The 25,112-nt window shown below is 32.2% G+C and overlaps 3 protein-coding genes across 3 annotated transcripts; 2 read left to right on the top strand and 1 right to left on the bottom strand.

Annotated features, from left to right (window-relative positions):
• Window positions 1–200: 200 nt before the first annotated feature.
• Window positions 201–3,229, top strand: TRIADDRAFT_23639 (uncharacterized protein; the record flags this gene model as incomplete). Its single annotated transcript, XM_002112008.1, has 15 exons — window positions 201–411; window positions 530–605; window positions 678–774; window positions 905–973; window positions 1,036–1,120; window positions 1,196–1,334; window positions 1,451–1,514; window positions 1,694–1,825; window positions 1,937–2,061; window positions 2,164–2,263; window positions 2,357–2,455; window positions 2,552–2,676; window positions 2,827–2,909; window positions 2,997–3,022; window positions 3,185–3,229. Coding segments are annotated over 15 exons (1,476 nt in total), but the record flags the coding sequence as incomplete, so codon positions are not given.
• A 406-nt stretch (window positions 3,230–3,635) lies between these two features.
• On the bottom strand, window positions 3,636–5,130 carry TRIADDRAFT_24567 (uncharacterized protein; the record flags this gene model as incomplete). The annotated part of the gene is made up of 4 exons (XM_002111510.1): window positions 3,636–3,985; window positions 4,082–4,220; window positions 4,379–4,596; window positions 4,869–5,130. Coding segments are annotated over 4 exons (969 nt in total), but the record flags the coding sequence as incomplete, so codon positions are not given.
• Window positions 5,131–11,049: 5,919 nt separating this feature from the next.
• On the top strand, window positions 11,050–18,034 carry TRIADDRAFT_55681 (uncharacterized protein; the record flags this gene model as incomplete). Its single annotated transcript, XM_002112007.1, has 26 exons — window positions 11,050–11,061; window positions 11,109–11,389; window positions 11,960–12,019; window positions 12,466–12,551; window positions 12,637–12,857; window positions 12,937–13,375; window positions 13,652–13,729; window positions 13,846–14,102; window positions 14,199–14,269; window positions 14,370–14,451; window positions 14,606–14,674; window positions 14,816–14,872; window positions 14,972–15,043; window positions 15,135–15,195; window positions 15,318–15,349; window positions 15,427–15,519; window positions 15,656–15,738; window positions 16,010–16,080; window positions 16,207–16,321; window positions 16,426–16,522; window positions 16,713–16,799; window positions 16,869–16,964; window positions 17,052–17,120; window positions 17,532–17,669; window positions 17,792–17,896; window positions 17,987–18,034. 26 exons carry the CDS (start codon window positions 11,050–11,052, stop codon window positions 18,032–18,034), a joined length of 2,880 nt encoding a protein of 959 aa, XP_002112043.1.
• Between the last annotated feature and the right edge of the window lie 7,078 nt (window positions 18,035–25,112).

The following is a 25,112-nucleotide window of genomic DNA, read 5'->3' as shown; positions in this document are numbered from 1 at the left end:
ATATATTATGACAGATTTCGGGTGTCGAGTGATATTTCATCAACTGATCTAATACGTAGTATATAGTGAATTGTCGATTCTGCAAAGTCAATTCCTTCTATGTACAGTTTAGATTACTTTACCTTTAGAATGATTCTACAAAAATTTTACCTGTTTTAATAAAATATACTGGTTTTAACTTTGTAGATAATATTAGCTCTGTGCAAACTATTATAAAGAAAGGAAAAGCACCCGTTGATCCTGAATGTAGCCTTAAATCGTCATGTCATGTTTATGTAGAAGATGATGATATATATAATGTTATGCTGAATCAAACCAATATCGAATTTAATAATAATAAATATTACGCTATACAATTGCTGGAAGATGATAATGCAAAGCATTTTCATGTTTGGACAAGATGGGGTAGAGGTAACTATTTACGAATCATGCTCAGATTTAAATACAGAAAACTGTTATGGTTAAAATATTTGTTAAGAAATTAAGTAAATTTTTCTAAAATCTTATCAACAAATATATTTGTGTATAGTTGGAAAGAAAGGACATAGCTCGACTTTTGCGTGCGGTAGTGATTTGGATAAAGCTAAGTCGATTTTTGAGCAAAAGTAAGTAGTTAATTGTAATACACGCACACCTACTCCTGTTGTTAGAATTAATACAACTGTGATAATATTCAGGTTTTCGGATAAGACAAGGAATAACTGGAGCGATAGAGAAAACTTCGAGAAAGTTCGTGGAAAGTATGACCTTGTAGCAATTGATTACTCAGGAAATGTACGTACCTTTTTTCAATGTAGTTTTTCCTTTTGTATAGGAGTTGATCGAAATTCCAAATTTTAATAGTTATCTTATTCAAACTATTAACATCTTCCTTTCGTAATAGGATGCAGAAAATGTAGAAGAGAGTCCATCTCAGACTTCTTCTAGTGCTGCAAGTTCTCAACAACAGTCAAAATTAGAGAAATCAATTCAGGTAAGAAAGTTTTTTGTTTTATTTCAAATGACTGATAAAGCAATAGTGCTTGTCTTTATTAGTCACTATTGGAGCTGATTGGTAATGTCCAGAAAATGGAAGAGGTTGTCATGGAAATGAAATACGATATTAAAAAGTCCCCTCTTGGTAAGCAATGAGATTTTATTGTATTAATTTTGGTAATATCAATTTTGCCTGATTTCCAATGACATTGCACTAAAGGCAAATTAAGCAAGGAACAAATTCAGGCGGGATATCAAGCTGTTCGAGATATATTAGATTGTATCAATAACAATGATACTGGAAAAAATCTAGTGCAAGCCTGTAATCGTTTTTATACCAGAATACCTCATAACTTTGGGTACGATAGGCCCTTTTTGAGTCCACATCTGATGCTCTGTCTTTTTTATTGACATTAAATACTAAACATTCATGTAATTGGTATTTTTATTACGTATTTCCTGCATTATTCTTTAGAATGCGAACACCACCTGTCATTAGAACCAAAGCTGAAGCCAAGATGAAACTGGACCTTCTTAATGTAACTTGTCATATAAGTAAAAAATTTTGTCCTTACGTTCGCGCGATAGCTAATTTTAAATCAATTCTAACTATTCTAACTCTTCCATAAGTAGAATTTTCGCCTAATACTTATTTTTATTATCGAATATCTGCGCGATATTACTTTAAATTTGTGCTATCTGATTCACTTTTATGCAGACTTTAGCAGATATAGAAGTTGCTCTAAAGACTATAAATGATAAAAGCCAGGATGAGGACCCTATGTATAAGTTATATAAATCTTTGAAATGCGAAATTAAGAGCATGGATAAGAATAATGATACCTATAAGGTTTGTCATTTTTAAGTTGTCGCCTATTGCGTTTTTGGTCTATGATCAATGAAGGTACTTTTACCTCTTTAATTTGAGCCAATACCTACGATAATTTTTTAACGAATGTAGATAATTGATAAATATTTGCAAATAACTCATGCAAAAACGCACAATGGATATACTATGAGTATCTTGGATATCTACGAACTCGATAAAGATAAGGAAGAAGAAAACTTTAAAGATTCAGATAATAGGTATTATCCAATATTTCTACTCGACATTTATTGACTGAGATATATCATTGTAAGGCAGCTTTGATAAGCCTGTATATGTTATTTCTTATTGATACGTGATAGGATGCTTCTTTGGCATGGATCTCGGCTAGCGAACTGGATAGGTATTCTTACTAAAGGCCTCCGAATTGCACCACCTGATGCTCCTAGCACTGGTTATATGGTATAATTCGTAATTTAGTAAAATAGATGTCCTTATTATCTTGATAATAGTATTAAATTGTGTGATCTGTTTCTACGATATCTACAATGTTAGTTCGGGAAGGGTATATACTTTGCCGATATTTCTTCAAAAAGTGCAAATTACTGTTTCGCAACAAGAAGTAATGATGTTGGCTTAGTTTTGCTATGTGACGTAAGTTATCTACTGTGTTAGCGATCATTTTTGTTGTTTTAATTAGCGTTATTTCAATCGGCTGTCCTTAATACTAACTACTAATTGTAACGGTAGGTTTCACTGGGTAAATCTAGGGAACTACTAGCGGCAGACTATGATGCTGATCAATTACCCGTAGGCTATCATAGTACAAAAGGACTAGGACGAAGCGCTCCTAATACCACTTCTAATACAACACTGTATGTCAAGAATAGATTTGTTTTTGTGGCTTGTAAAACGGGCTGAAGCATAATTCGATAATTATTACTCGTAGTCGTATATTCAATACCGTACTTCGTCAGTCGCATTTATGTTGCATAAACTTAATTCTGATTGCTTGGTTAATAAAGGTCTAATGGAGTAGTTGTTCCTCTTGGTAAAGTTATGAATACTGGTGTTAACAATCCTGGCGGTTACACACTCAACTATAATGGTAAGATAAATACGTATTTTCTGATACATTTGCTTACTCTTTATGTCTTTATTTTGGATTGTAATGACCATACTTTTCTTATTTTAGAATACGTTGTCTACAACACAAATCAGGTTGGTATTAATGCAGTAGAATCTTTGCACTTATTTAGTTTATAACGTATTAATTATTGTCATATGAAAAATGGGGGCTCAAATAGATATTACTATCATGTTAGTAGATGAAATAAATGCATTGTGTTTCATGTTACTAATGCACTGATACGTATTCCGTAGGTCAAGATGAAATACTTGGTCAAGATAAAATTTAATTTTAAATAAATGAATACGTGAACTTTGTAGTTCCACAGAATTTGTAATTTGTTCGACTGCTATAGTTAGAAAGCAATGCAGTACGTTTTGCTTATGATCTGTAGCTTAAAAGATACAGGATTTGCCTGATTATAGGATTATGATAACGAAATTGCTTAAACCTTACAATATAAGAGATATTGGTATCAAGTTTTTAGACGTAGTTTACAATCGATCTATTTTATAAGGTTGCCCGATATTTAGATCTCTGTATACACATATCTGTATTTGGCATTAAAGACAGAATAATAAAGGCTGTTGATCATCAGAGATCTAAGAAAATCATTAATAGTTGCAACGCTTTCAAGCACTCTTTATGTTAATAAAGGAATTAAAGATACATCATATAAATTTGACAACTGCTGCAATTAGTTCTTTATCGGTTTAGTAACTTTCGTATCAATTCCTTCAAAGTTGGAATATTTTCTTTACATTCGGCAGATACTGGTATCACTTGTAATTGAGTTATTTGTTTTAGACGATGAATATTTTCATGAGCTTGAGGTAAATCAATTTTATTTGCAACAACGGCGGGTGATCTAGCTGATAAACCTTCTTGGTATTGTTCTAATTCAAAGTGAAGTGCCTCCAGTTGATTGCATAATTCGTCATCGGCAGCATCAATAACGTATAGTAAACCGCGACACCTCTCGATATGTCTCAAGAATGAATGTCCAAGGCCTACATTTTTATGAGCACCGACAACTAAGCCGGGGATATCAGCAACTATAATGCAACACGAATTGATTATTGATGATAGCTTACTCATATGGTAAAATAATAATCATATCCAGGTGGTAGAATATTCGTAGTTTAATTCACCTGCAATTTGCATATAATCTTCGTATTCTATAACTCCTACGTGTGGGTTTCGAGTTGTGAAAGGATAGGCTGCCACAGCAGGCTTAGCACGCGATAAAGCTCGCAATAAGGTTGATTTACCAGCGTTAGGGAATCCCACCTGGATATTAGTAGCGACAGAAAACGAGAAATTATTTCTTATACAGCATATTTATACGTATGACATATACTTTATAGTGCATTCTAGCAAGGCAAAAAAATATAATTTGTATTTCATTGATGGTAATTATTTTCGAGAATCGCTATGGAAAGACTTACTAAGCCAACATCAGCAATAGTCTGCATTTCCGCTTCTAACAGTCTTTCTTCTCCCGGTGTGCCCTCTGTGGCCTCTCTCGGCAATCGATTAGTGGGTGTGACGAAAGAAACATTACCATTACCACCAGATCCACCCTTACAGGCAACAAACAGTTCATCTTGCTTGCATAGGTCAGCTATAATTTCGCTATCTTCTTTAAAGACTGTGCCCAGAGGTACTAAGAAGATAATAAGCGCGTATAATCAAAAAGTTAGCTAAACTCTCTTAATTTGATACCATAGCAGTAGCATCTGAAATATTGTAAGAGCGCTTAGACACTTGCTAAGCTACTTGTAGCATACTGCAGAAAATAGCGATATGTGCGTAATAATAATTAATTAGATGGATTGCTTAAAACCAATGAAGGTGTAGCGTAATAATGTACGCGTAAATGATTTACAGCAAGACAGTGGCATATTAAGATTAAAGTCAGCGCCCATCCATTCATACCTTTTACAATTAAATTTTCTCCTCGATGGCCTCTCCGATATCGGCTAGTGCCACGACCACCATTCTTACCTTTGTATAAATTGCCAATAGGCTCTAAAGTTCTAACACCGTGATCGGCTTGGAAAATTACATCTCCTCCATCACCGCCATCACCACCATCAGGACCACCTTTGGGTAGGTTAGCCGCACGAAAGAAACTAACACATCCTGCACCGCCTGATCCTCCCATAATTCTAATCCTACGCCAATCGATAAAACGTCGATCCTGCAAAATATAATACGAGCACAATATTGATTCTACGAGTGATGTTGATTAGCACTTTTAAGATAATTGTACTTAACAGGGGATCTTTAGGTTATATTAGTAACGTCTGGCAATCGCTATGGTTGTTTATAAAAGATTACGTGCTAGCACAATCTGCAATCTATGCAGCACGGTATTGTAGACAAAGATGTAGCCTATTTTACAAGCCTACTCGTATTGCCTATTACAGCTTTAGCGAGAGTCGATTACCATACCATATAGGAACAGATTTGCATTAAATTAGATTAAAATGATATAGTAAGCGAATATGATTCAAACCTTTGCATTTTTGTAGTTTCTATTTTGTTTATTTGCCTTGGTAGCCAAGATACGCTTCGTTCTGATGTCATGAACGCGGGTTGAAATAATTCCGTACCATGGATTTTGGATTTGCTGCAGGAATGCCAGCTTATGAACACGATATAACGACATGACTGTCTTTCAGTTGCCCTGCAGGTGTTACTAATTGCTATTAAATTATTATCTCATTTGTAGTAGTATAGCTACGATTCAATTGGCATTACCAATTTAAAATAATGTCTCCTGCATGGCATCCACTGCTGCCTTGGAAGGACCTCAGCTGTGAATGAGCTCCAAATTGCCAGGGACTGTTGCGTCTGTCCGCTTGTCCGATACAGTACTTCTACGTGTCTATTCACCGTACTTATCACTCTACTGTACAGTACAGTACTGTAGATTCTATTGTGTCTTCCTTTTATTCTTCAATACTCTACTAACAGAAATGCACAAACAATACCAATAGCGACTACCCGTAGTATGAGAACAACTCAGTATTCCAACCATCTATATTGTACACCTATTATAATCACTCTGTTTACAGTAGCATGACTTGTTACAGTAAGCGATCTAGATAATCTAGATAACGTTTTCCAAACAATAGCAAGTTCACACCTGCTTTCCGATATAGTTCACACTGCGCAAGCGTAATTTGATCGTATTTTTATCATAGTTTTACTAGGAATCTGTCGAATCGCCAGGCCCTAGTGTTTACCTCTTGTTTAAGCCAAGTTTTAAATTTCCAATCGAGACAATTTTTATTTTATTTATTGGTTGGATTTAGCTCATCGTTTGAACGAGATGAAACGTCGCTCTTCAAGACAAATTGCACCTAGACGGGCGGTAAGTAGAGTGATGTTATTACTTAGTTGTTGTAGATGGAAAAAAAATATAGCTAAATAAGGAGTAAAGTTGAGGGAATAAATGAATGGCAATATCCTAATTTGGTCTACGCGTTGGAGCATGTTTTTATTTGTATTCCATCAATCATTTTTGTAACTACTATCGTCGTTTTTATTTGATGGTACTACTGGGATATAAGTTGCCCATATGATGAGCGTTATAAGGGTAGTAATGCAACTGATAGCATCATTTATGCTTGTGCCAATAGTTGTAATGAAAGGAATAGAGGCGTAGAAATTATTTTAAATAGTCGTCGAGAATTATCGAATTATTATTGAGAAAAGAAGCATCGATCGAATGGACAACGAGCTGATATTGACTGTGTACAGCACTGTAGTTTTACTGGGATGGAAATTGCTCCTGTTGTGGAAATTATAGGGTAGGAAAATAATTCATACTGCATACCTAATGCATAGCATGATTTATTGTTGTGCCATGTGGGTGATGAAAGGATCAAGGATGTGGATATAAAGTGCCAGTAGTCGTGCATTCTTGAATGATGCGGAAGAGAAAGAAGCATTTACTTAATCGACAAGAAGAAGATATTGACTTGATAGTTTGGCTGCGATGTAGGCTATCCATGTTATAGGAATCATGAGGATAGTAATGTAATTGATTGTAGCATGATTTATTATTGTGCAATAGTTACGACGAAAAGACTATTGATATCGAAATAATGAAAGGTATGCCACTACTATATTGTCGTATCATATAGAAGGGGAAAAAGTCCTTTTTACCTAATCGACAGGGAGTCAATGTTAATAATGAGTTATTTTAATTAGTAGAGGAAATGTAGGATACATCATTCACAGTTGAAATGTTAGTTAGTGTTCTATCCATGGCAATGTTAAACATCTGTAGGATTCTAGTATATTGAACATCTCATTTGCCAGACAGTATCATATACTGTAGAATTACTCTAGACTGGAGATAGATTTATCACGGAACTTTCAGCAAATTTACAAGCCATGACTTCAATGATGGCCTTGTTTAGATCCTACAAATTTTTGTTGTCTCTGCCAATCTATCCATGTAAAGGCTGCTTGTTATCATCGCTCACAACGATAGGTAGATTAGCTTGAATTATATAAGCTCATATCACCAGTATCACTCTTATCGATGCCTTGATTGCTGTTTCGAAAGTGTAAGAGTAATCAATTCTCCTCTTTTTGTTGTTAGTGCCATTATCCTTGTCATGACAAAATTCTTATTTGATCGTCTACAACAAATTTATTTTTATTATTTTCTAATGGTTAATACAATAAATATACTATACAAATGTTATATTGGAAGTATACGTGAATCAGTCAGTCATTTGGCATTGATGGATTGATGACTTTTTGCCCCCATCAATGCCCGACTCTTTTATCAGGAATGAGATAAATAACGATTATGATGATTTACTTAAGAATAAGCAAAAACGCTCTATCTGTAACCAATTGTTATTACTGCAGTCCAATACACAAACCGTCGTAATAACGGAAGAATCGGTTGACTAATGAGCATAGAGAGAGAAAGGAAGCGATGCATAACTATTTACAACACATCTTACTATAGATTTTAGCCAAGTCTCAAGAGTGGAAGTAGATCATAACAGACATTATGTCATTGGTTGGTTGCTTGTTTTTATTTAATTTTAGTGATATCAGCAATACTGTATTATTACTGTTAATATTATTATTATTCTAGCTTAGAATTAGTCTTCTCCATGTCGATTTGAGTAATATAGACTAGTAAGTTCATTAACTATTCTGTCCTATTCATGATGAAAGCTAGTTGATGGATTGATGATTTATACAGCATGGATATGGCTAACAAATGAGGTTACTTTTAATTTATCTACATCTTGAAGCGTGCGATAAAATAATAATCTATAGAAAATAGTCCCTGATATAGGTATGCCTCTAACCATGGGCTACTAGAAGAATCCTAGAAGGTCTTCTTCAAGTACCCCATGCTCTAGCACAGGTATCATACGAGTACAAACAGGAATGATAATTGCAACATATTTTTATTAGCGATAAACCTTTCTATCATCTTATGTATGATTCGATGACAAGTAGCAATTTCGAAGTAAGATTTCCGAGACTACAGAATGATTTAGAATTGGACTCTTTTGCCGTACTATAGAGAGAGCAAATACTGTATATATGGAATTCTATATACTCGTACATTAACAATTAAATATCCTAATGATGCTAATCAACGACGCTGTAAAAAGTTGTGAGATTTGAAGTACGATATTAATCAATATTCCGATTGAAATTGTTCGAATCTTATAGTATGAAATTTAATATTGAAACTATAGACTATAGTAGAAATATCTCTAGAATAAGGCAGCAGCATAAATTAATAGCTTGATCTTAGGCATTTTTCCCTTTCTTCATTGTCATCTTTTGCATTTTCTTTCTTTCTTTCTTAACAAATTATAAAAAAGGATTGAAGATTTAACGTTTTTGCATACTGAGTCTAGTTTACTGTTTGTATTAGGTGCCTGTAATATAGTTTCTATATAGTGTTTCGTCCACTGTTATTTTCTAAACTCAGCCATGACTACAATACCTGTGATAGAACTCTATTATCGACGCTCAATTGAATGGAAATACCAAGACAGTATTGATATCCAAGCCTTTAAATTAAGCTATAATAAGCAGAAAATAGTCAAAATTGACACTCGTAATTCATTCTAGTCTTATTTCCTCTCTCAAGATAGAAAAGAGTATTCTTCCCAAGGCTATTTTACTCTGTTGACAGGCATTGACCTTTTAATCTGCATATTACAGTGATAGAGAAAATGGCTATTTCATGCTCTTTTGTACCATAGACAATTTACGGTTTATAGTCTTGTAGAAACTTTTAGGAGTGGTACGATAGCAATTGTATCTTATTATCAATAAATTAACCAAAAGTTTACTAAAACACAAGGTAGACACTTAGTTTAAAATGCTATTTCTAATCTAGATGACATCGCATTGAACACTTCAGATCTTGCCTATTTATTTAAGCGAACAAGATGAAAGTCGGTTTTACTCCTAAAAGGTGTTGAGTAGATTGAGTTCAAAATACTATTCCTATTCTGGATTACATAACATTGAATCCGTCCGATCTTGCATATTTATTTAAGCGAATAAGATGACAGTCAGCTTTACTCTTAAAAGTGTAGGGCAGATTAAATTTAAAATACTATTTCTATTTTAGATTACATTGCGTTGAATACTTCAGATATTACATATTTATTCATGCGAACAAGATGAAAATCGCTTTTACTCCTAAAATCAGAATAGATTGAGTTTAAAAATATTTTTTCTATTCTAGATTATATTACTCTGAATACTTCAGATCTTGTAAATTTATTAAAGCGAACAAGATGAAAGTTGCTTTTACTTCTAAACTATAGAGTAAACTGAGTTTAAAATACTATTTCTATTTTAGATTAACTGCATCGCATTAATCCAATCTTGCATGTTTATTTAAGTCAACAAAATCAAAGTTGGTCTTACTCCTAAAAGTGCAGGGCAAATTGGGTTTCAAATACTATTTCTATTCTAGATTATATTACATTGGATACTTAAGGTCTTGCATATTTATTTAAGCGAACAAGGTGAAAATCGGTTTTACTTCTAAAGGGCAGAGCAGATAAAGTTTAAATTATTATTTCTATTCAAGATTATATTGCATTAATAGATTGGGTATAGCTTTTATAAAAAACCTGTTTCCAGTCTTAACCATATTGCATTAGCTGCATGTAATCCTGCGGTGCTTATTTGCATACGAACTCGATTAAAGTTGATTTTACCTTTAAAGTTCAAGGCAGATTTAGTAAGGTTAAAATACGGTTCTACTCTTGATTACATTGCATTAAATACTTCAAACTTTGCGTATTTATTTACATAAACTCGATTAAAGTCGCTTACCTTCTAAATCGCAGGATAAATTGAGTAAAATTAACACAGTGCATGGTTTCTATTCTTGACTGCACAGCATTAGCTGTTTGCAATCTTGTATATTTACTTAAACGAACTGGATGAAAATCTGTTTCACTTCTCAAGTATTACGTAGATTGCGTCAAGTTTGAAACACAACTTCTATTCTTGGTGACTTTGCGTTAACTGCTTGCATTCTTGCATATTTATTTAACTACAAACTCCATTAAATTCGATGTACTTCTAAAGTTCACGGTAAATTGAATAAAATGAAAATGTAATTGCTACTCTCGACCACATCGCTTCGCATACTTCAAGTATTGCACTCTTAAAGATTCACGTAAACTCGATTAGAGCTGATTTATTTCTGAAATACTAGATAACTTTAATAAAGTGTCTTTATTCCTTGAGCTAATATATTGAGAAGAGAAAACTGTAAATGCCAATTCTGTACAAATTGGCTGTTTGCTGACTGTATTCCATAGCCTAGTAGAGCAGGTATAGGGAATAGTACAGTAGTAATTGTTTAGCATGATCAATTGGCCATTCGTCAATAGTTCATTATCATACAGTTCTACTCTTGATTATATTTCAGTTGACTCCAATCTTGCCTATTTCTTTATATAAACTTAATTATATGTAATTTATTTCTAATGCAACAGTTGATTTTAATTGAATTTTTTATTGTAGACATTTGTCCTAAATTTTTCTAATTTGATGCACTAATGTCAATAGCACTGTTTGATCTAATAAAATGCGGATTGAAGTAGCAATAAATGATCCTTCTAAAATATTTTTTTGTTAACATAATAGAACGACGATTATGGCTTAATTAGAGCAGAAGAAATTGCTTTGAAACGAGCCTTATATGCCTCATTAAGAGAACAGCAAGATCAGAATGGTAATGAAGAAAGTAAAGAGCAACCTCAGAGTCATACCGATGACATAATTGATATCATATCGGAAGATGGACAAGACAGATCAAGTGTTACTCCTAATAATAGTGAAGATGACTATTCTGATAAAGATAAAGAATACGATACTTCTCCTAGTGGTAAAATAAATCGAAAATCACCGTTTGAAAAAATAACAAAGTAAGAATTAATCACTTAATTTTAAAAACCGTAATATGAGTGTAGAATCAAAGTCATCGACTCTAAAGTTGTTGCATCGATTTCGTTTCCGAAAGGATTTAATAAATAAATCGTGAATAGAATGAATTTATTGGAGTACGCTAAATTATTCTAGAAAGATGGGCCATTATACTATAGCATACACATAAATCTAGAATATTTCTCGATTTTAATACAGTTGTAATAATAATGAGATTGCAATAGTAAACAAAGCAATACAAGCAGAGAATAGACGCGTAATTTATAGTATTCATTATTTTAATTGGTATAGGTACTTGCATATAAGAGCATCTCAACTTACTAGTTCTATCTCATACTTAACACAGTAGTTGACATTTGACATTTATATTAGTATATTTTCATTTATTATTACCTTAGTATAATTGTATTTTAGTTAATTACTTAAAGTACACTCACAATATCTATTATGGTCCTGTGTAGCATTCAATATTGAGGAAACTTTGAGTATTATTGTAAAATTCCTTATTAATATTTAATCAATATAACTAATTTACATTTATATTTTAATAGTAGTCCAAGAGCTCAACGTAAATATCCGTCGAATAGAACATGCTCTCAAGCAAAGACATGGTAAGAATCACTACTTTCAGAACTAAAACTTTATTCCTTTAAGTATATTTCATATCAGCATTCATGAATATTGTGAAGTAGATAGAATGATATGCTTAGATTACTTACTAGGTGTTACCAGACATACATAGAAAGACTGTAAAGAGTTGATTTCTATAATTTCCTTAAAGCTTGTTAGTACTATTTTAATACTTCTGGAGACATATAATATTACAAAATCCAATTATGAATGAGAACCATGACAGTTAATCACTGCTTTATAAGTAATTGCAGAAATTAATTTTCACGCTCTAATCTCATCAAGTATCGCACACATACGCTTGTTACATTACCATAATATATTTGCTTGTAGATACAACCATGTAATATTTAATTTATAATTTCAAACATTTTATTGATACAGTAGCATAGCATATCGTTTAATGGCATATCATACTTTTGTAAAGTTTATCATTAAAGTACAACAAGGAAACAAACCAAAATGGAAGCAAAGTATACACCGAAGATCTAGTGAACTTTCTTTGTTACAAAGGTAATATTGGCATAATACTATCAAAATTACATTTGTAATCATTTTATGTCCGTTATAATTCACACCTCACATTTTCTCATTATAGAATATCCTAAATTACCATCTTCATTATTAAAATTGAAGAGTTCTACCGAAACAAATATGCAAGGTCATATTAACGAAAAGAGGACTAAAATAGTAAAACCTGATACGACATCTGTTGTTTGCAATTCCCAACATGACCTTAGAATAGATGATAAAAGTTCTTCAAAAACGGAAACTAGTCCATCATCTACCTGCTTACCTTCAGTTGCAAATAATATCGAGGTTATATCGATAACAATTCACTCTTGATATTACTAAAAACTTTCTGTTTAATGTAAGTTTCTATTTTTTTACCTGATAGGAGGTATCATATGAATCTTCATCTAGAAAGCGTAAAGAAAGTAAACAAAGGCATCGAGAAATTGTAAATAGATTGGAGGCATGTTCATCGTCGGAATACACCTCGACAACTTCAACGTTAATGTCTGAAATATATCCTGCCACCTCTTTAGCTAGTATCAATCCGGCTCTGTTATTGAAACCAACGCCATTGTATCCATTTCCACCTCCAGTTGTACATCCTTCTAATTCACCGACATTTTCAAACTATCCTTTGTACAATTATCCTTCTGTGCCTCAACCTTATTCGTACATGCAATTAAATTCGTGCCCGGATAATGCCAAACCCATGGTGCATTCAATGCCAATGAAAAGCAATGAGTATATTCAAGTTCCTAAAAAAAGAAAAAGTATGGAATATGATAATTCAGAATCTGCAAAATTAGTAAAAAATAATAAAGGTATAATTTCATTGATGTGTATAGTGTGGACGAATCGATTTGTTTTTCTATTTAATGTATGCCAACTCAAATTTAGTATGTAGGAACTGCCGTAACGCTGCAAATATTGTTTGTCTGCTCAGCTTGATACTAAAGCCTTTCTTATTTTCTTAATATGCTGTATCCATGTTGGATACTTCAGTTTTCGTAATCTGCAATTATACAGTATACTAGTGAGAATACATCAACTAATCGTACGCAGGATTCTGATGGTTGACTTTATTTATCTTTACGTAGGTCGTGTAGCTAAGGTTACCAACCAGGGTAGCTTTAATGATCAAGAAAAACTTGGAAAATCCTTCTTAGACCAAACCAGTAAATGTATAGTACTAACGTATAATGATATTAGCTAGATTTTCTATAAACGTCGCCTTAATTTGTACGTTACAATTACGTTATTTGAATAATACAATATTTGATAATTGTGGTAGAAGAAAAATATGATAAGGAAGGCAGTATAGAAATTGGAATGGAAACTCCTTCACACTCGAAAGTTTACGATAATAAGATGCATAAGACCAAACAACGCAGATCGACCGAATTGACTGTAACGAAAACAACAGTGGAAGCACCGACATTCAAGCCTAGTAAGGAAGAATTTTCCGATCCTGCCAATTTTTTAGATTCGATATGTTCGCGAGTTAAGGAATATGGGATTTGTAAAATTACTCCACCAAATGATTGGGAGGTTAAATATCTAATATTTTCATTAGTCTTTTTGAAATGTTAAATCATCGATGTAACTCACTACAGATTAACTACGATTCCAAATTTACAAACATAGCCTGAATGTAAAGTCAATGATAATATCCACTTTACAAGTAATGTGCAATACGTTGAACAATTATTTCAAAGGTATTTTTAGCTTTATCTAGAATTATTGGCAGTTTTCTAAATTTATCCGCGTAAACTACTACTTATTAATTTTTACATCTTTTAATTAAATTGCTGAAAGATTTGGTCCTAATTCGGAACAGCTAGATTGCATAAGGAAGCATTTAATGAAAGAAGGCATAGAATTAAAGCAGATTCCATCAGTTAGTGTTAAATCCAAGTCATTGCACAATATGTCTCTCTTGTAAAATTACCATATAACAGAGCAACAGTTTTCTAGTATAAAGAACTAACTTTAACACATAAATATATTGGTGATTGATAAAAATTAAAGATTAGTATGTTTTTATTCTTTAGCTTGGTGGAATCGATATCGATTTACCGAGGCTTTCGAAAGTAATCAAAGAACTTGGTGGATTACAGCAGGTAGTATGCAATTCTAATTTCTCTAACTTAGTTAGGCATTTTACTAGAAGGTTATGGTCTCTTTTGTTCCATTTATGAAGTAACTGTATTGATTGATAGTTTACTAGGCTCATAATGGTCTTGGTTTTATCCTAATTTCAGGTTATTAATAAAAATAAATGGAATAAAGTATGTGAAGCTTTATACATACCGAAAACAGTACGTCGAATTTCATATCATAGTGAACAATGATCTTGTTTTTGCATACATTATACGAAATCAAGATTATAATACTTCTAACTTTTAATATATTTAAAGGTACCTCATCGTGTAACCAAAATACAAGATGATTACTACAAATATTTGCTATCCTATGATATGTTAGAAGACGTTAGTATTTAATTTTTCAATGAACGTAATGGTATTTCGTACCCATCACAACTAACTTGTTATATAATTTCATACTCACGCCAATAATCAGGATGAAAAAACTAATATTTTAGAATTTTGTCGAAAAGAGGAAGAGAAAACGAAAGACAACGGTAAATACTTGTATAAGTTATCATAAGGATGACATGGTTTGTATGCGTCGTTGCACTGTTTAAAAATATTTCTAGTAATTATATAAAAAATTTTTTCATCTGCATTAAAACTTTTATTTTAGATCCATTGGAAATAGATTTATGTGACGTACAGGTATGAATGCTATCTGTATCGCAGATATTACTTATAGTATGCCTATAGAATTACTTAACCGATATCTGAACTACTAGGGTCGTAGCTTTGCACTGTCGTCATTTCGGCGCATGGCTTATAATTTCTCTGAAACAGTGTCAAAAACTAAACATTTACCGAAGCAACTAGAGGTAGTACTGTATTCATGGATATATTCACATCATTAATGGAAAACAGAACTTAATTGCACAGTTTCTTATACTTATTAGACCATGATAAGATTTACGCCTTAATGAACGTTACATTTAATTACATTTAATTTTTCAGAACGAATTTTGGAAATTAGTCGAGAATCGTGAATTCCACGTTAGTGTTCACTCAGTTACATTAGATACCAAAGCGCATGGCAGGTATGAATTGAAATTAGGTAGCACACCTAAATATTTTTACTTAAGCGAAATAATATCACATTTTTTAAATATTTTCTTTCGAGAAGTGGATTTCCTACGCAAAAATCAAGCCCATACTCGAGGTTAAACTAATATAATATCAAAAATTATACTTTTCTTACTCCAATTATGTCGTAGCTATTAGAAGTTATAAATAAATTAAATTCTTATGTTTTGCGTAAACAGTAGACCCTATAAAGATCTCTTCTATATCTTATATTTTTAATTTTAGGCATTCTTGGAATTTATGTTTACTTAATAAAAATAAAAATTTTATTTCTCATCATTTTGGGCCAGTATCAGGTAGCAAATTTTATGTTTAAGTATGATAATAAGAGTACGTACACTAAACCATTACCATCCGCATTTCTGTAATCTTATTAACTTATGGTTCGTTAATTTGAGATTTCTGTTCTATTCTAACATTAGATCTAACTACACCGCGACTAAATATTGGCATGTTGTACTCTTCTACGCCCTGGAGTTTTTCTGAGTATGGATTTTCCATAATGAACTATTGCCATACAGGCTCTCCGAGAATCTGGTAATAAAACAAAAATTTATCTATTATGTAAAAAATTATCAAAAAGTTAGATTTGTTTGCATATCAATACAATTAAAACGATATTTTCCTTGACATTGAATTAGGTATTGCGTTAGTTCAAGATATGCGAAAAGGCTCGAAAAGGCAATAAAATTTTATACATTGAAGTCTTGCAATAAAGAATATCATCCGTCAGTCCTTGTAAGAATTTTACATTATAATATTTATTTCGTCTACTATAGTAGTAATTTCCCTATTAACAACAAGAGTCGTATGATTACGGCTTTAAGTCACTACAATTCTAGCTGTATAGCCTGATTATAGGGTAATAATTCTTAAACTTTATTGTCTGCAAATTTTAATATTGTATACTATACAACACAATGTTTAGATACCACCAAGTATTTTAGCGAAAATGGGCGTTCCAGTTTATCGAATTGTCCAAGAGCCGAAAGAATTTATTGTTATTCTGCCTTCAGTGAGTGCAATTTTAAAGTTATGTGCGTATCTTTCAAAGGGTATAAATATATTTGAACAATTTAACTAGGTCTATTACACATTCACGAATTGTGGTTACAACTGTTCTGAAGAAGTACAATTTGCAACTACAAATTGGCTTACTGACGGAGTAAAGATATGTAAGGTGAGTAGTGCAAATGTCTGCTCTAGGAATTGGCATATCAATATTAATTTCGATTTTCTCTTCTATTGAATAATAATCATCATGCAGGAGTTAATGACGTATAAAAAACTACATTTTTCAATTGAGAGAGCAATTATTTGTATGTCAGCCGCATCCGTAAGTAACTTGTTACATATTTTTGATAAGTACTTTTAAGTTGTAATTCTTAAATAACATGCTAGATAATTATAATTTTGAAAAATCACCATGTTCTCTAATTGAAACGTTGAAATATACATAAATGCGCTTTGTTAGGAATCGTATGGTCAATCAATTTGTCGCCAACTTATCCATGAACTTTCGGCTATTAAGTAAATGTTGTATTTAAACGCTATTTTTTATTTATATTAAGCTTTTCACATTTTATTATTTACTTACGTGTATCAATACGATTATTTTGTAATAATAGAAAATCTGAAAGTGAAGCTATTGATTCCCTCTTAAAGTTTGGTTTGAAGATGACTGTAATTCAAGATGAAGATAAGAGTATGAAAAATAATATGGCTAACTTTTTATCACTCCCTACAGCATACTTACTTATTCAGTGTTAAGAAATGCGCTCATTTTTATTTAGAATCTAAAACTAAACACAAGGTTGATCCTTTAAGCCTTTTACCAAATGATCAAAAGTGTGGAAGATGCGAAAAGATTATATGCTTATCTATGGTATAGTAATGCATTTTTATAAGTATTGACGAAAGTACGATATAACAAAATATACAGCTTTCGCATAAAAATGGCTGATGTATATTATAACTATGTACGTCTTTGAATGAAACAACTTTTAGGTGATAGGAATGGACGAAAATATATGCCTCAATGATGCGTTGAAAGTGCTTGAGCAAGAAAATATAAAACGCAATAAGTTAAGAATTATATGCTACATGAAATTAGTAAGTTTAGCTTTAGTCCTCACTACCTACTTTCACGTCGTTATCCTTTCTGATTCTGATATAATAAATGTGAAAATTTATTACGTACAGGATTATATTGACGAATTATTGAAGAAATTGCAAAGCCGAATTGAATAGGATTCTCAAACGTTAATTTTTACGTTGTATTGTATAGATGAATACACAATAGGTATTATTAGAATTGTGGTTATATTTGCTTATTCGATTTTACAAAATCTCCCTATATAAATGATTAAGTATTAATATATACTGTTCAAACTTAATGGATATTGTTACATGTTTCGGAAGTGTGATACAATTTTTTTACATGACCAGATGATGAGGAATATGTCTACTTGCTCATTACTCAAAAGCTATTATTTAGTATCTGTTGTACGAGTATAGTCACAAGTATAGTTGATCAAATTATCGGTATCCGCACTTAATAACATTAACAGTACCAGAATTGCTACGTAAGAAAGGGTTATTTATTGGATACGCATTTAAAGCTAACAATTTACAGTTATAACTATAAACGATCACATCATGCAAAATTGATTTTTATTCTAAATTATTACATATCAAAATGTATACATTTATTACATATGTTTATAGACATATCGAGCACATTGCGCTAACTATTTCAATGAATATGTACGAACATACTCGCTTGCTGTATAATCATACAGAAGATTAATATATATTTTTAATGAAGATATCTATAAAATATCTGACAGATACGATATCCCCAGTAATTTATTCATAATTAATAAAAATGGAGAATAATATAATATAATAGAATTTAGCCTGAAGATATTCTAAAAATCCCATATGCAAGTTAAAATTTGTTTGATGAAAAAAACTTATAAGATATTATCAATCATAATTTATTCACTGTCAGTAGTATACGGTACATAATAAAAATTTTTATGCATTGATTTGACGAATCTGTACTAATTATTCATGCTATCATTATGCATAAAATAAACTGATATTTTGTGGACAAAATTAGGTAATAAAATTGAAGAGTGTAAATTTGAATCGTCGTCAGATTGGATTAGTACGGTATTGTGTTATCCAGTTATCGATTTTCAATAATAATCTTATAATAACGGTCACAAGATCGCGAAGTCGTACGTGTATGCGAGTATATTATTGTGGTATATTTACAGCGATATGTTTTCGTTGAAGCTGTTTAAAGCGAAAATTTCGACAAGTATTCCTATTTTGGAGTGATGTAATCAAAATATGCATATATTATTATGTATGTATAGTCCATAGCCTTAAATTATAATGCAAAGAGCTTTCACTTGCATTCATTTGTGATTTATCAAACCAATCCTCCTTTTATCGAGGTTACTCATTTAAGGCAGAGATTAGCAATTGCATGAAATATACACGTAGTATTAGTTGCATCATATACGGATTAGAATTCTAACAGTAATTGGCTGCTAATTTATCTTCTGATGTAATAGTAACCGAATTTGTATTAGCATAGGCTTCTACAGTACATTATACCATAAAAAAGAATTATTATTCAATACTATTAAACATGGTATCTAATTTTCTTATAACGTAGTAGACTGCAATAAGAGTACGGTCATTTTTTTAATTATGAATTAGTTTAACTTTATTATTTTAATCGATGACGGTCATAGTCAATTTTTAGTATTATTGTTTAGTTATATATTAGTGCCTTTATCAAAATTATTAAGATATAACATATATATTAAAATAGAGGTTGAAAAATATTCGTGTACACTCTATTAATTCAATTGTGTTGCTAATATTCATTTTTAAAAATCTTATCGATAACATAGCTTAGTTAACATTAAACGAAGATTAACAGATATTTTCGTGATATTACAATGCATGTACAAAAACAGCTATATCGATTTTATTGTAGGCGATAAAATATTTACTGATTTCATTTATGTGTTATAGGATCGAAACAAGTACTCTAGTCGAATGATAAAATATGCAAGATATAGATAAAGAATAACACAATGGTCATTAATTATATACTACAATAATTAGTAAAGGTAAATTAACCAGCATAAACTCTTACTTACTTGATTGTAAATCGATTTTTAGTAATTGCAATACTTTACTTAATAACGTTAAACTTATATTACATTTGTATCTTACATCTATTGGTATTAAACAAACTGGTATATTACTCATCATAAACTGATTAAGATTACAACTTAATAGCTTAGAGATTTGGAATAATGATTCAAGAGTAGCATTTAATTCTGAATCAATAATAGTATTACCTAGATTTTGTTGCACATTTAAGAGAAGAATTTTGGCAAAACTGAAGTATCGATAATACGTACTTAATCCAGAATCGGCAACATTTTTTGAGCAGTTATCATTGGAGAATTGGGCCAATAAAGTTTTATTTCGTGATAGACTAGTCAATGAAAAATTAGCAGGTACCATGCAATCTATGGAATTGGTAATTGTGGAACACAACTTCAACTTTAGGTTATCTTGATTCCTGCTCAACTTTTCTTGTAAACGATGGCTATTATTTGCCAAATATTTCAAATTGTTGAATAGTTTATTGTCTGATCCTGGATGATTATCAGCAAAAGCATCAAATACGTTCCTTTTCGATGGCCTTGCCTCAGCCGAATTTGACGATAAAAGCGCGATAAAGACCAAAATGGAATAGATGTGCATCCTGATAGTGGTAAATAAAAAGGAAGCAGGAAATAATAAGTTTAAAATTGATCTACTGTAATAGAGCGATGCTGTTCTTTGGATCAGATAATCTTTAGGAACGTCTTTTTATGAGCTTGCATCAAACGTAACGTTGGCAGAGCTAGCTGAAAGACCATGCATGACGTAATTTTTACCAGAATTTTAAAAATAAAGATTGCATAGTAATTTAATTTAATCGTGTACATTAATTAATATTCCTTTCGATTACGGTGTGAACATTTATGCTCTAATGTTCAAAAACATACAGTAGTTATTGTAGTCGCAGAGGTGTATATCATTTAGAATTGAAGTTGGTCGATTGGTTAAAAATGATTACTATGCATTCCGTTGTTGTCCATGTTTGTCCTGTAGTGGACAAGTACTGTACGAGAAGAAATGTACAATATTGCAAAGTGTTGCCAGCGATATTGTATAATATTGTATGCCGTAATTCATAATTTATAGAAATAACGTTTAAATCATGTTTATTTACCTTACTAAAAATAGCTTGTAGACAAGCATGGAATGGCCTTCAGCAATGATTTCCTACTTCATAAAAAGAATGAATGAGTAGTACCGGTAATACGAAATTCGGATTGGTTTACCCCTACCCAGATATGAAATGATAATGATAACAAAAATTAATTCTACTTACCGGAAATGTTCAAAATACTTGGAAACAATAGGATTTTAAAATGAAAGGCGATACTAGGCACAATACTTCACGATGACGTCAGCTACTTTTAGTTTCTTTCAGGTTGATCAATAAAGTCATGTGTAATTAACTGTACTGTATGTACTTTACTATAGGGATGTGAAATAGCAACTTGTCACTGCCAAATGTGCGGTTACCAAAATTAGCGGATGCTAGTTTATTTAAAGTTATCCCCTAAAGAACTAGGGGTACAGTACAGTATAACTTTCAATAAACTGGGAAATCCCCCTGAATGAACGGCCAAACAATCTGCAGTACTGTACAACTGTACTGTACCTTAAAAAGAAGATTTGCAGCTAGATTAACTTAATATAGAGTACAGTACACTGTACTCTACGCAAATAAGTAAATATGGCATAATTACACTCTACTTCCCCTCTCTCCTATTATTAACCAGTTGAGAATTCTAATGATGCAGTGTACAGTACTGTATTCTAATTAATTGCTACTACTGTACACTGTACAGTACACTGTACTGTACTGTACAGTATGTCTAAGATATTTCAGCCGATAAATTTTAACATCCAAAAACAAATAAATTTCGGAAAGTGAACAAATAATACATCAATCGATCTGGCCAGCACGATCCCCTGACTTAATCCCGTATTTTTTCTTATGGGGTTATGTCAAGGACCGTGTTTATAAAAGTAACGATAGAGTTACTTTAGTTGACTTACGAAATAGCATTGAATCTGTAATAAGTTCTATACCTTTAGATATGATACATAAAGTCATGGACTCATTTGAAGCTGTACAGTACAGTATTCAACTTCAAAATCTGAAAGGTCAAGTGTGCAGTACAGTACAGTACAGTACTGTACTCTGACTCTGCAATACTGTACCGTACTGTACAGTACTGTAATGTACACTTGTACAGTACAATCTGATTATTTTCGATGTCTCCTCTTCGTTAAAAAATCAAAGTTGTATTCCGTTGAAATTCCTGCATAGTATTTATATATACCCATAGAAGGCTATCTCCGAAGATAGATTATCATGATAACATGAACGTACTACTGAATGTCAATAGATAGTAAAAAAAATTGTACAGTACAGCACAGTGTTCACGATTCACTACTCTGACTCTACAATATTATGCAGTACAGTACAGTACTGTACAGTACAGTACTGTACAGTACAGCATAGTGTTCAGTACTCTGACTCTTCAATATTACTGCTGTAGTACTGTACTGTACTGTACTGTACAGCACAGTGTTCATTACAGTACAGTACTCTGACTCTGCAATATTGTTGCTGTACTGTAGTACTGTACAGTGTACAGTGTACAGTACAGCACAGTGTTCAGTACTCTGATTCTGTAATATTACAGTACTGCTGTACTGTACTGTACTGTAGTACTGACGTACTGTACTGTACTGTACTCGAACTCTGCAATATTAAATCATTTTCCTGCGGCGTGCCGTCCCACAAGACTTTTCGCGTCGACTCGAATGCAAGATGGTGTCATCGTGGAGAGCAGCCGGATTAAAGTACGCCATCCATGATTGTACAGTGATTTCAATAACTTACCCTGCATAACATCATAACATGACAACTATTCGGATCAATTCCATCTCACATATTCATCCTCAATATAGTTTGAACTACATATTGATTCTCTTATTTTTGTTCAGCGAACGCCTTTCTACTAGCCCACTGGCAGATTTCTCATGATCTCTTTTTCTCCCCTTTTTTTTGATCGTTAGTTATATTAGATATTCCAATGCTTGTGCACAAGCTTTGCGACGTTCATTGAAGAAGGAATTTCGCCAACAAGCTCTCAAAACAGAAGAGACAACATTAAAAGTAGCTGCATGGAGAGAGGGACAATCTTTAGGCAAACGTACGTTGAAATAGTGTATATTTGCTTCAATAGAATGAATGCTTTTCAAGTGTACTCGTATGATACTGTACCCAGTCGTTGCCATTTTCCCACTAGCATACGCTTGCACGTCGCGTCTTTGCTCAATTATTAACCTATCTGTTAGTACAATAATCATTTATTTTATTATTCATTTACAGGATCGGTCATAGAAAATTCCCTTTAATGAGCATTTATTATTGCCTATTAAACTATTCAATCTTAAAAGATATTTCTATTCATGTCAATCTTCCGATCATCAGTTTTTGATGAGGTTTCTGTCTAGTATCATCTTTTATTACTGTAGGAGAATTTTTGTTGATTCTGATGCCGGATATCAACAATCTTAATAACCATGATGGTAGGGTAATAATTGATGTGTTTATGCTACTACTAAATTCATAGCTCTATCTGCATCTTGTACCCTTTTCTAACGGCAATTGAAAGCTGGCAAACTGAAAATATTAGCAATAAAGCTGCGAAAGAGTATTTCATTGCTATACAGTACTTGATACGCCTTACTCTCTGTCAAGTACAATCTAGCTTGGTTATAAAAGTCTACTACGCGTTATGATACGTTAGGGTAGATGCTGTCTTGCAAAAAAATCCCGTCTTTTAAAATTTTTGCTTGGTTGTAGCTAACAGCACATTGCATAAGTTACTGATTTGTCCTGGTAGCTAATAGCATAATAAAATCGATTTTGGTATGTAAAGTATACATAAAGTAATCATCATTATAAGTGATCGTAGTAAGTAGTCATTTCAATACGACAGAACATGCAGTTTCCATGTGCTTTTACTGTAGTCTCAAAAGGATTTTACTTAATTTACTATTGACTTGATGGAATTGAAATTTTTATCTTCAATTTGGCCAAGTAATAAATATTGTACAAGCAAAGTAGATATTCCTTTACATTAAGGTATGATAGAAGATACATACTCGTAGAAGACTAAACAAGCAGTAAGCGCAACTACTAATTTAACTAACAATCCTATAGTACATCACTTGCATCGTTTATTATCATCAACATCTCACTAAGGATGTAGTTGAGAAGATGGTAGCTTAGACCGTCCAATATTGTATGCACAGCTTCGGTCAAAAGTAAGATTTATTAACATTGATGAATACTTCCGATATCGCAATATGCATGTCATGTAGCATGGTTACCTACTGTACATCAGTCTTATTGCATCAAATATCTTGCAAAATGATATACGAATATATAAGTTTTTTACAATAAAAGGAATTCGGCATGTATAGGGCATCAGAATAATAAATGATTTACAAAAACGTTTCTAGGATACTGTATTATAGCAAAGATACCACAACAACTTTATATTGTATGTAGACTCATTTCCAACGCTTACAATCTTGGTAAATCATCGGTAATGCTTTATTCGTTAATGACCGTCGGTTATACTAAGACAAATCATACCTTTAAGTTGTTTTTAGCTACCTTATAGCTATAATAGTCTGCTCTAATTACGCATTATTCAGAGCATATACCAGTATGTACATATGTTGGGACATTTTGTATTTAACGGTAAATCAGTAAATCGAGCTAAAATTTTTCTGGATGATCGACCATCTCCTCAATTAATCGTTTCTGAACGAGGTCTGGCATGACTTCCTCTGGAACGTTGTAGCTAACAAAGCTTTGCTTTCCGGTCCGTTTACCTATATTTGTTTTACAGATAACTCGGTTAAGAGTACTAATGATGCCATATGCTATCACCGCGAAGTACTTTAAATGTTTGACATGATAAAGAATATACTACGCATACATCGAGTAGAAGTCTTTCAGTAGTGCTAGAAAATATATGTGGCCTAATGATGAGATACATTCATTGAGTATACTGTATATTACAATGAGTGATTCGATAGGCTTGCTCGTTGAGTAAATAATTATAATCGTATCAAGGCAGTTTTA

Source organism: Trichoplax adhaerens, genomic scaffold (assembly GCF_000150275.1).
Source record: "Trichoplax adhaerens TRIADscaffold_4 genomic scaffold, whole genome shotgun sequence".
Classification (NCBI taxonomy): Eukaryota; Metazoa; Placozoa; class Uniplacotomia; order Trichoplacea; family Trichoplacidae; genus Trichoplax; species Trichoplax adhaerens.
The sequence above is the reverse complement of the archived record's forward strand: the minus strand, read 5'-3'. Positions and strand labels throughout refer to the sequence as shown.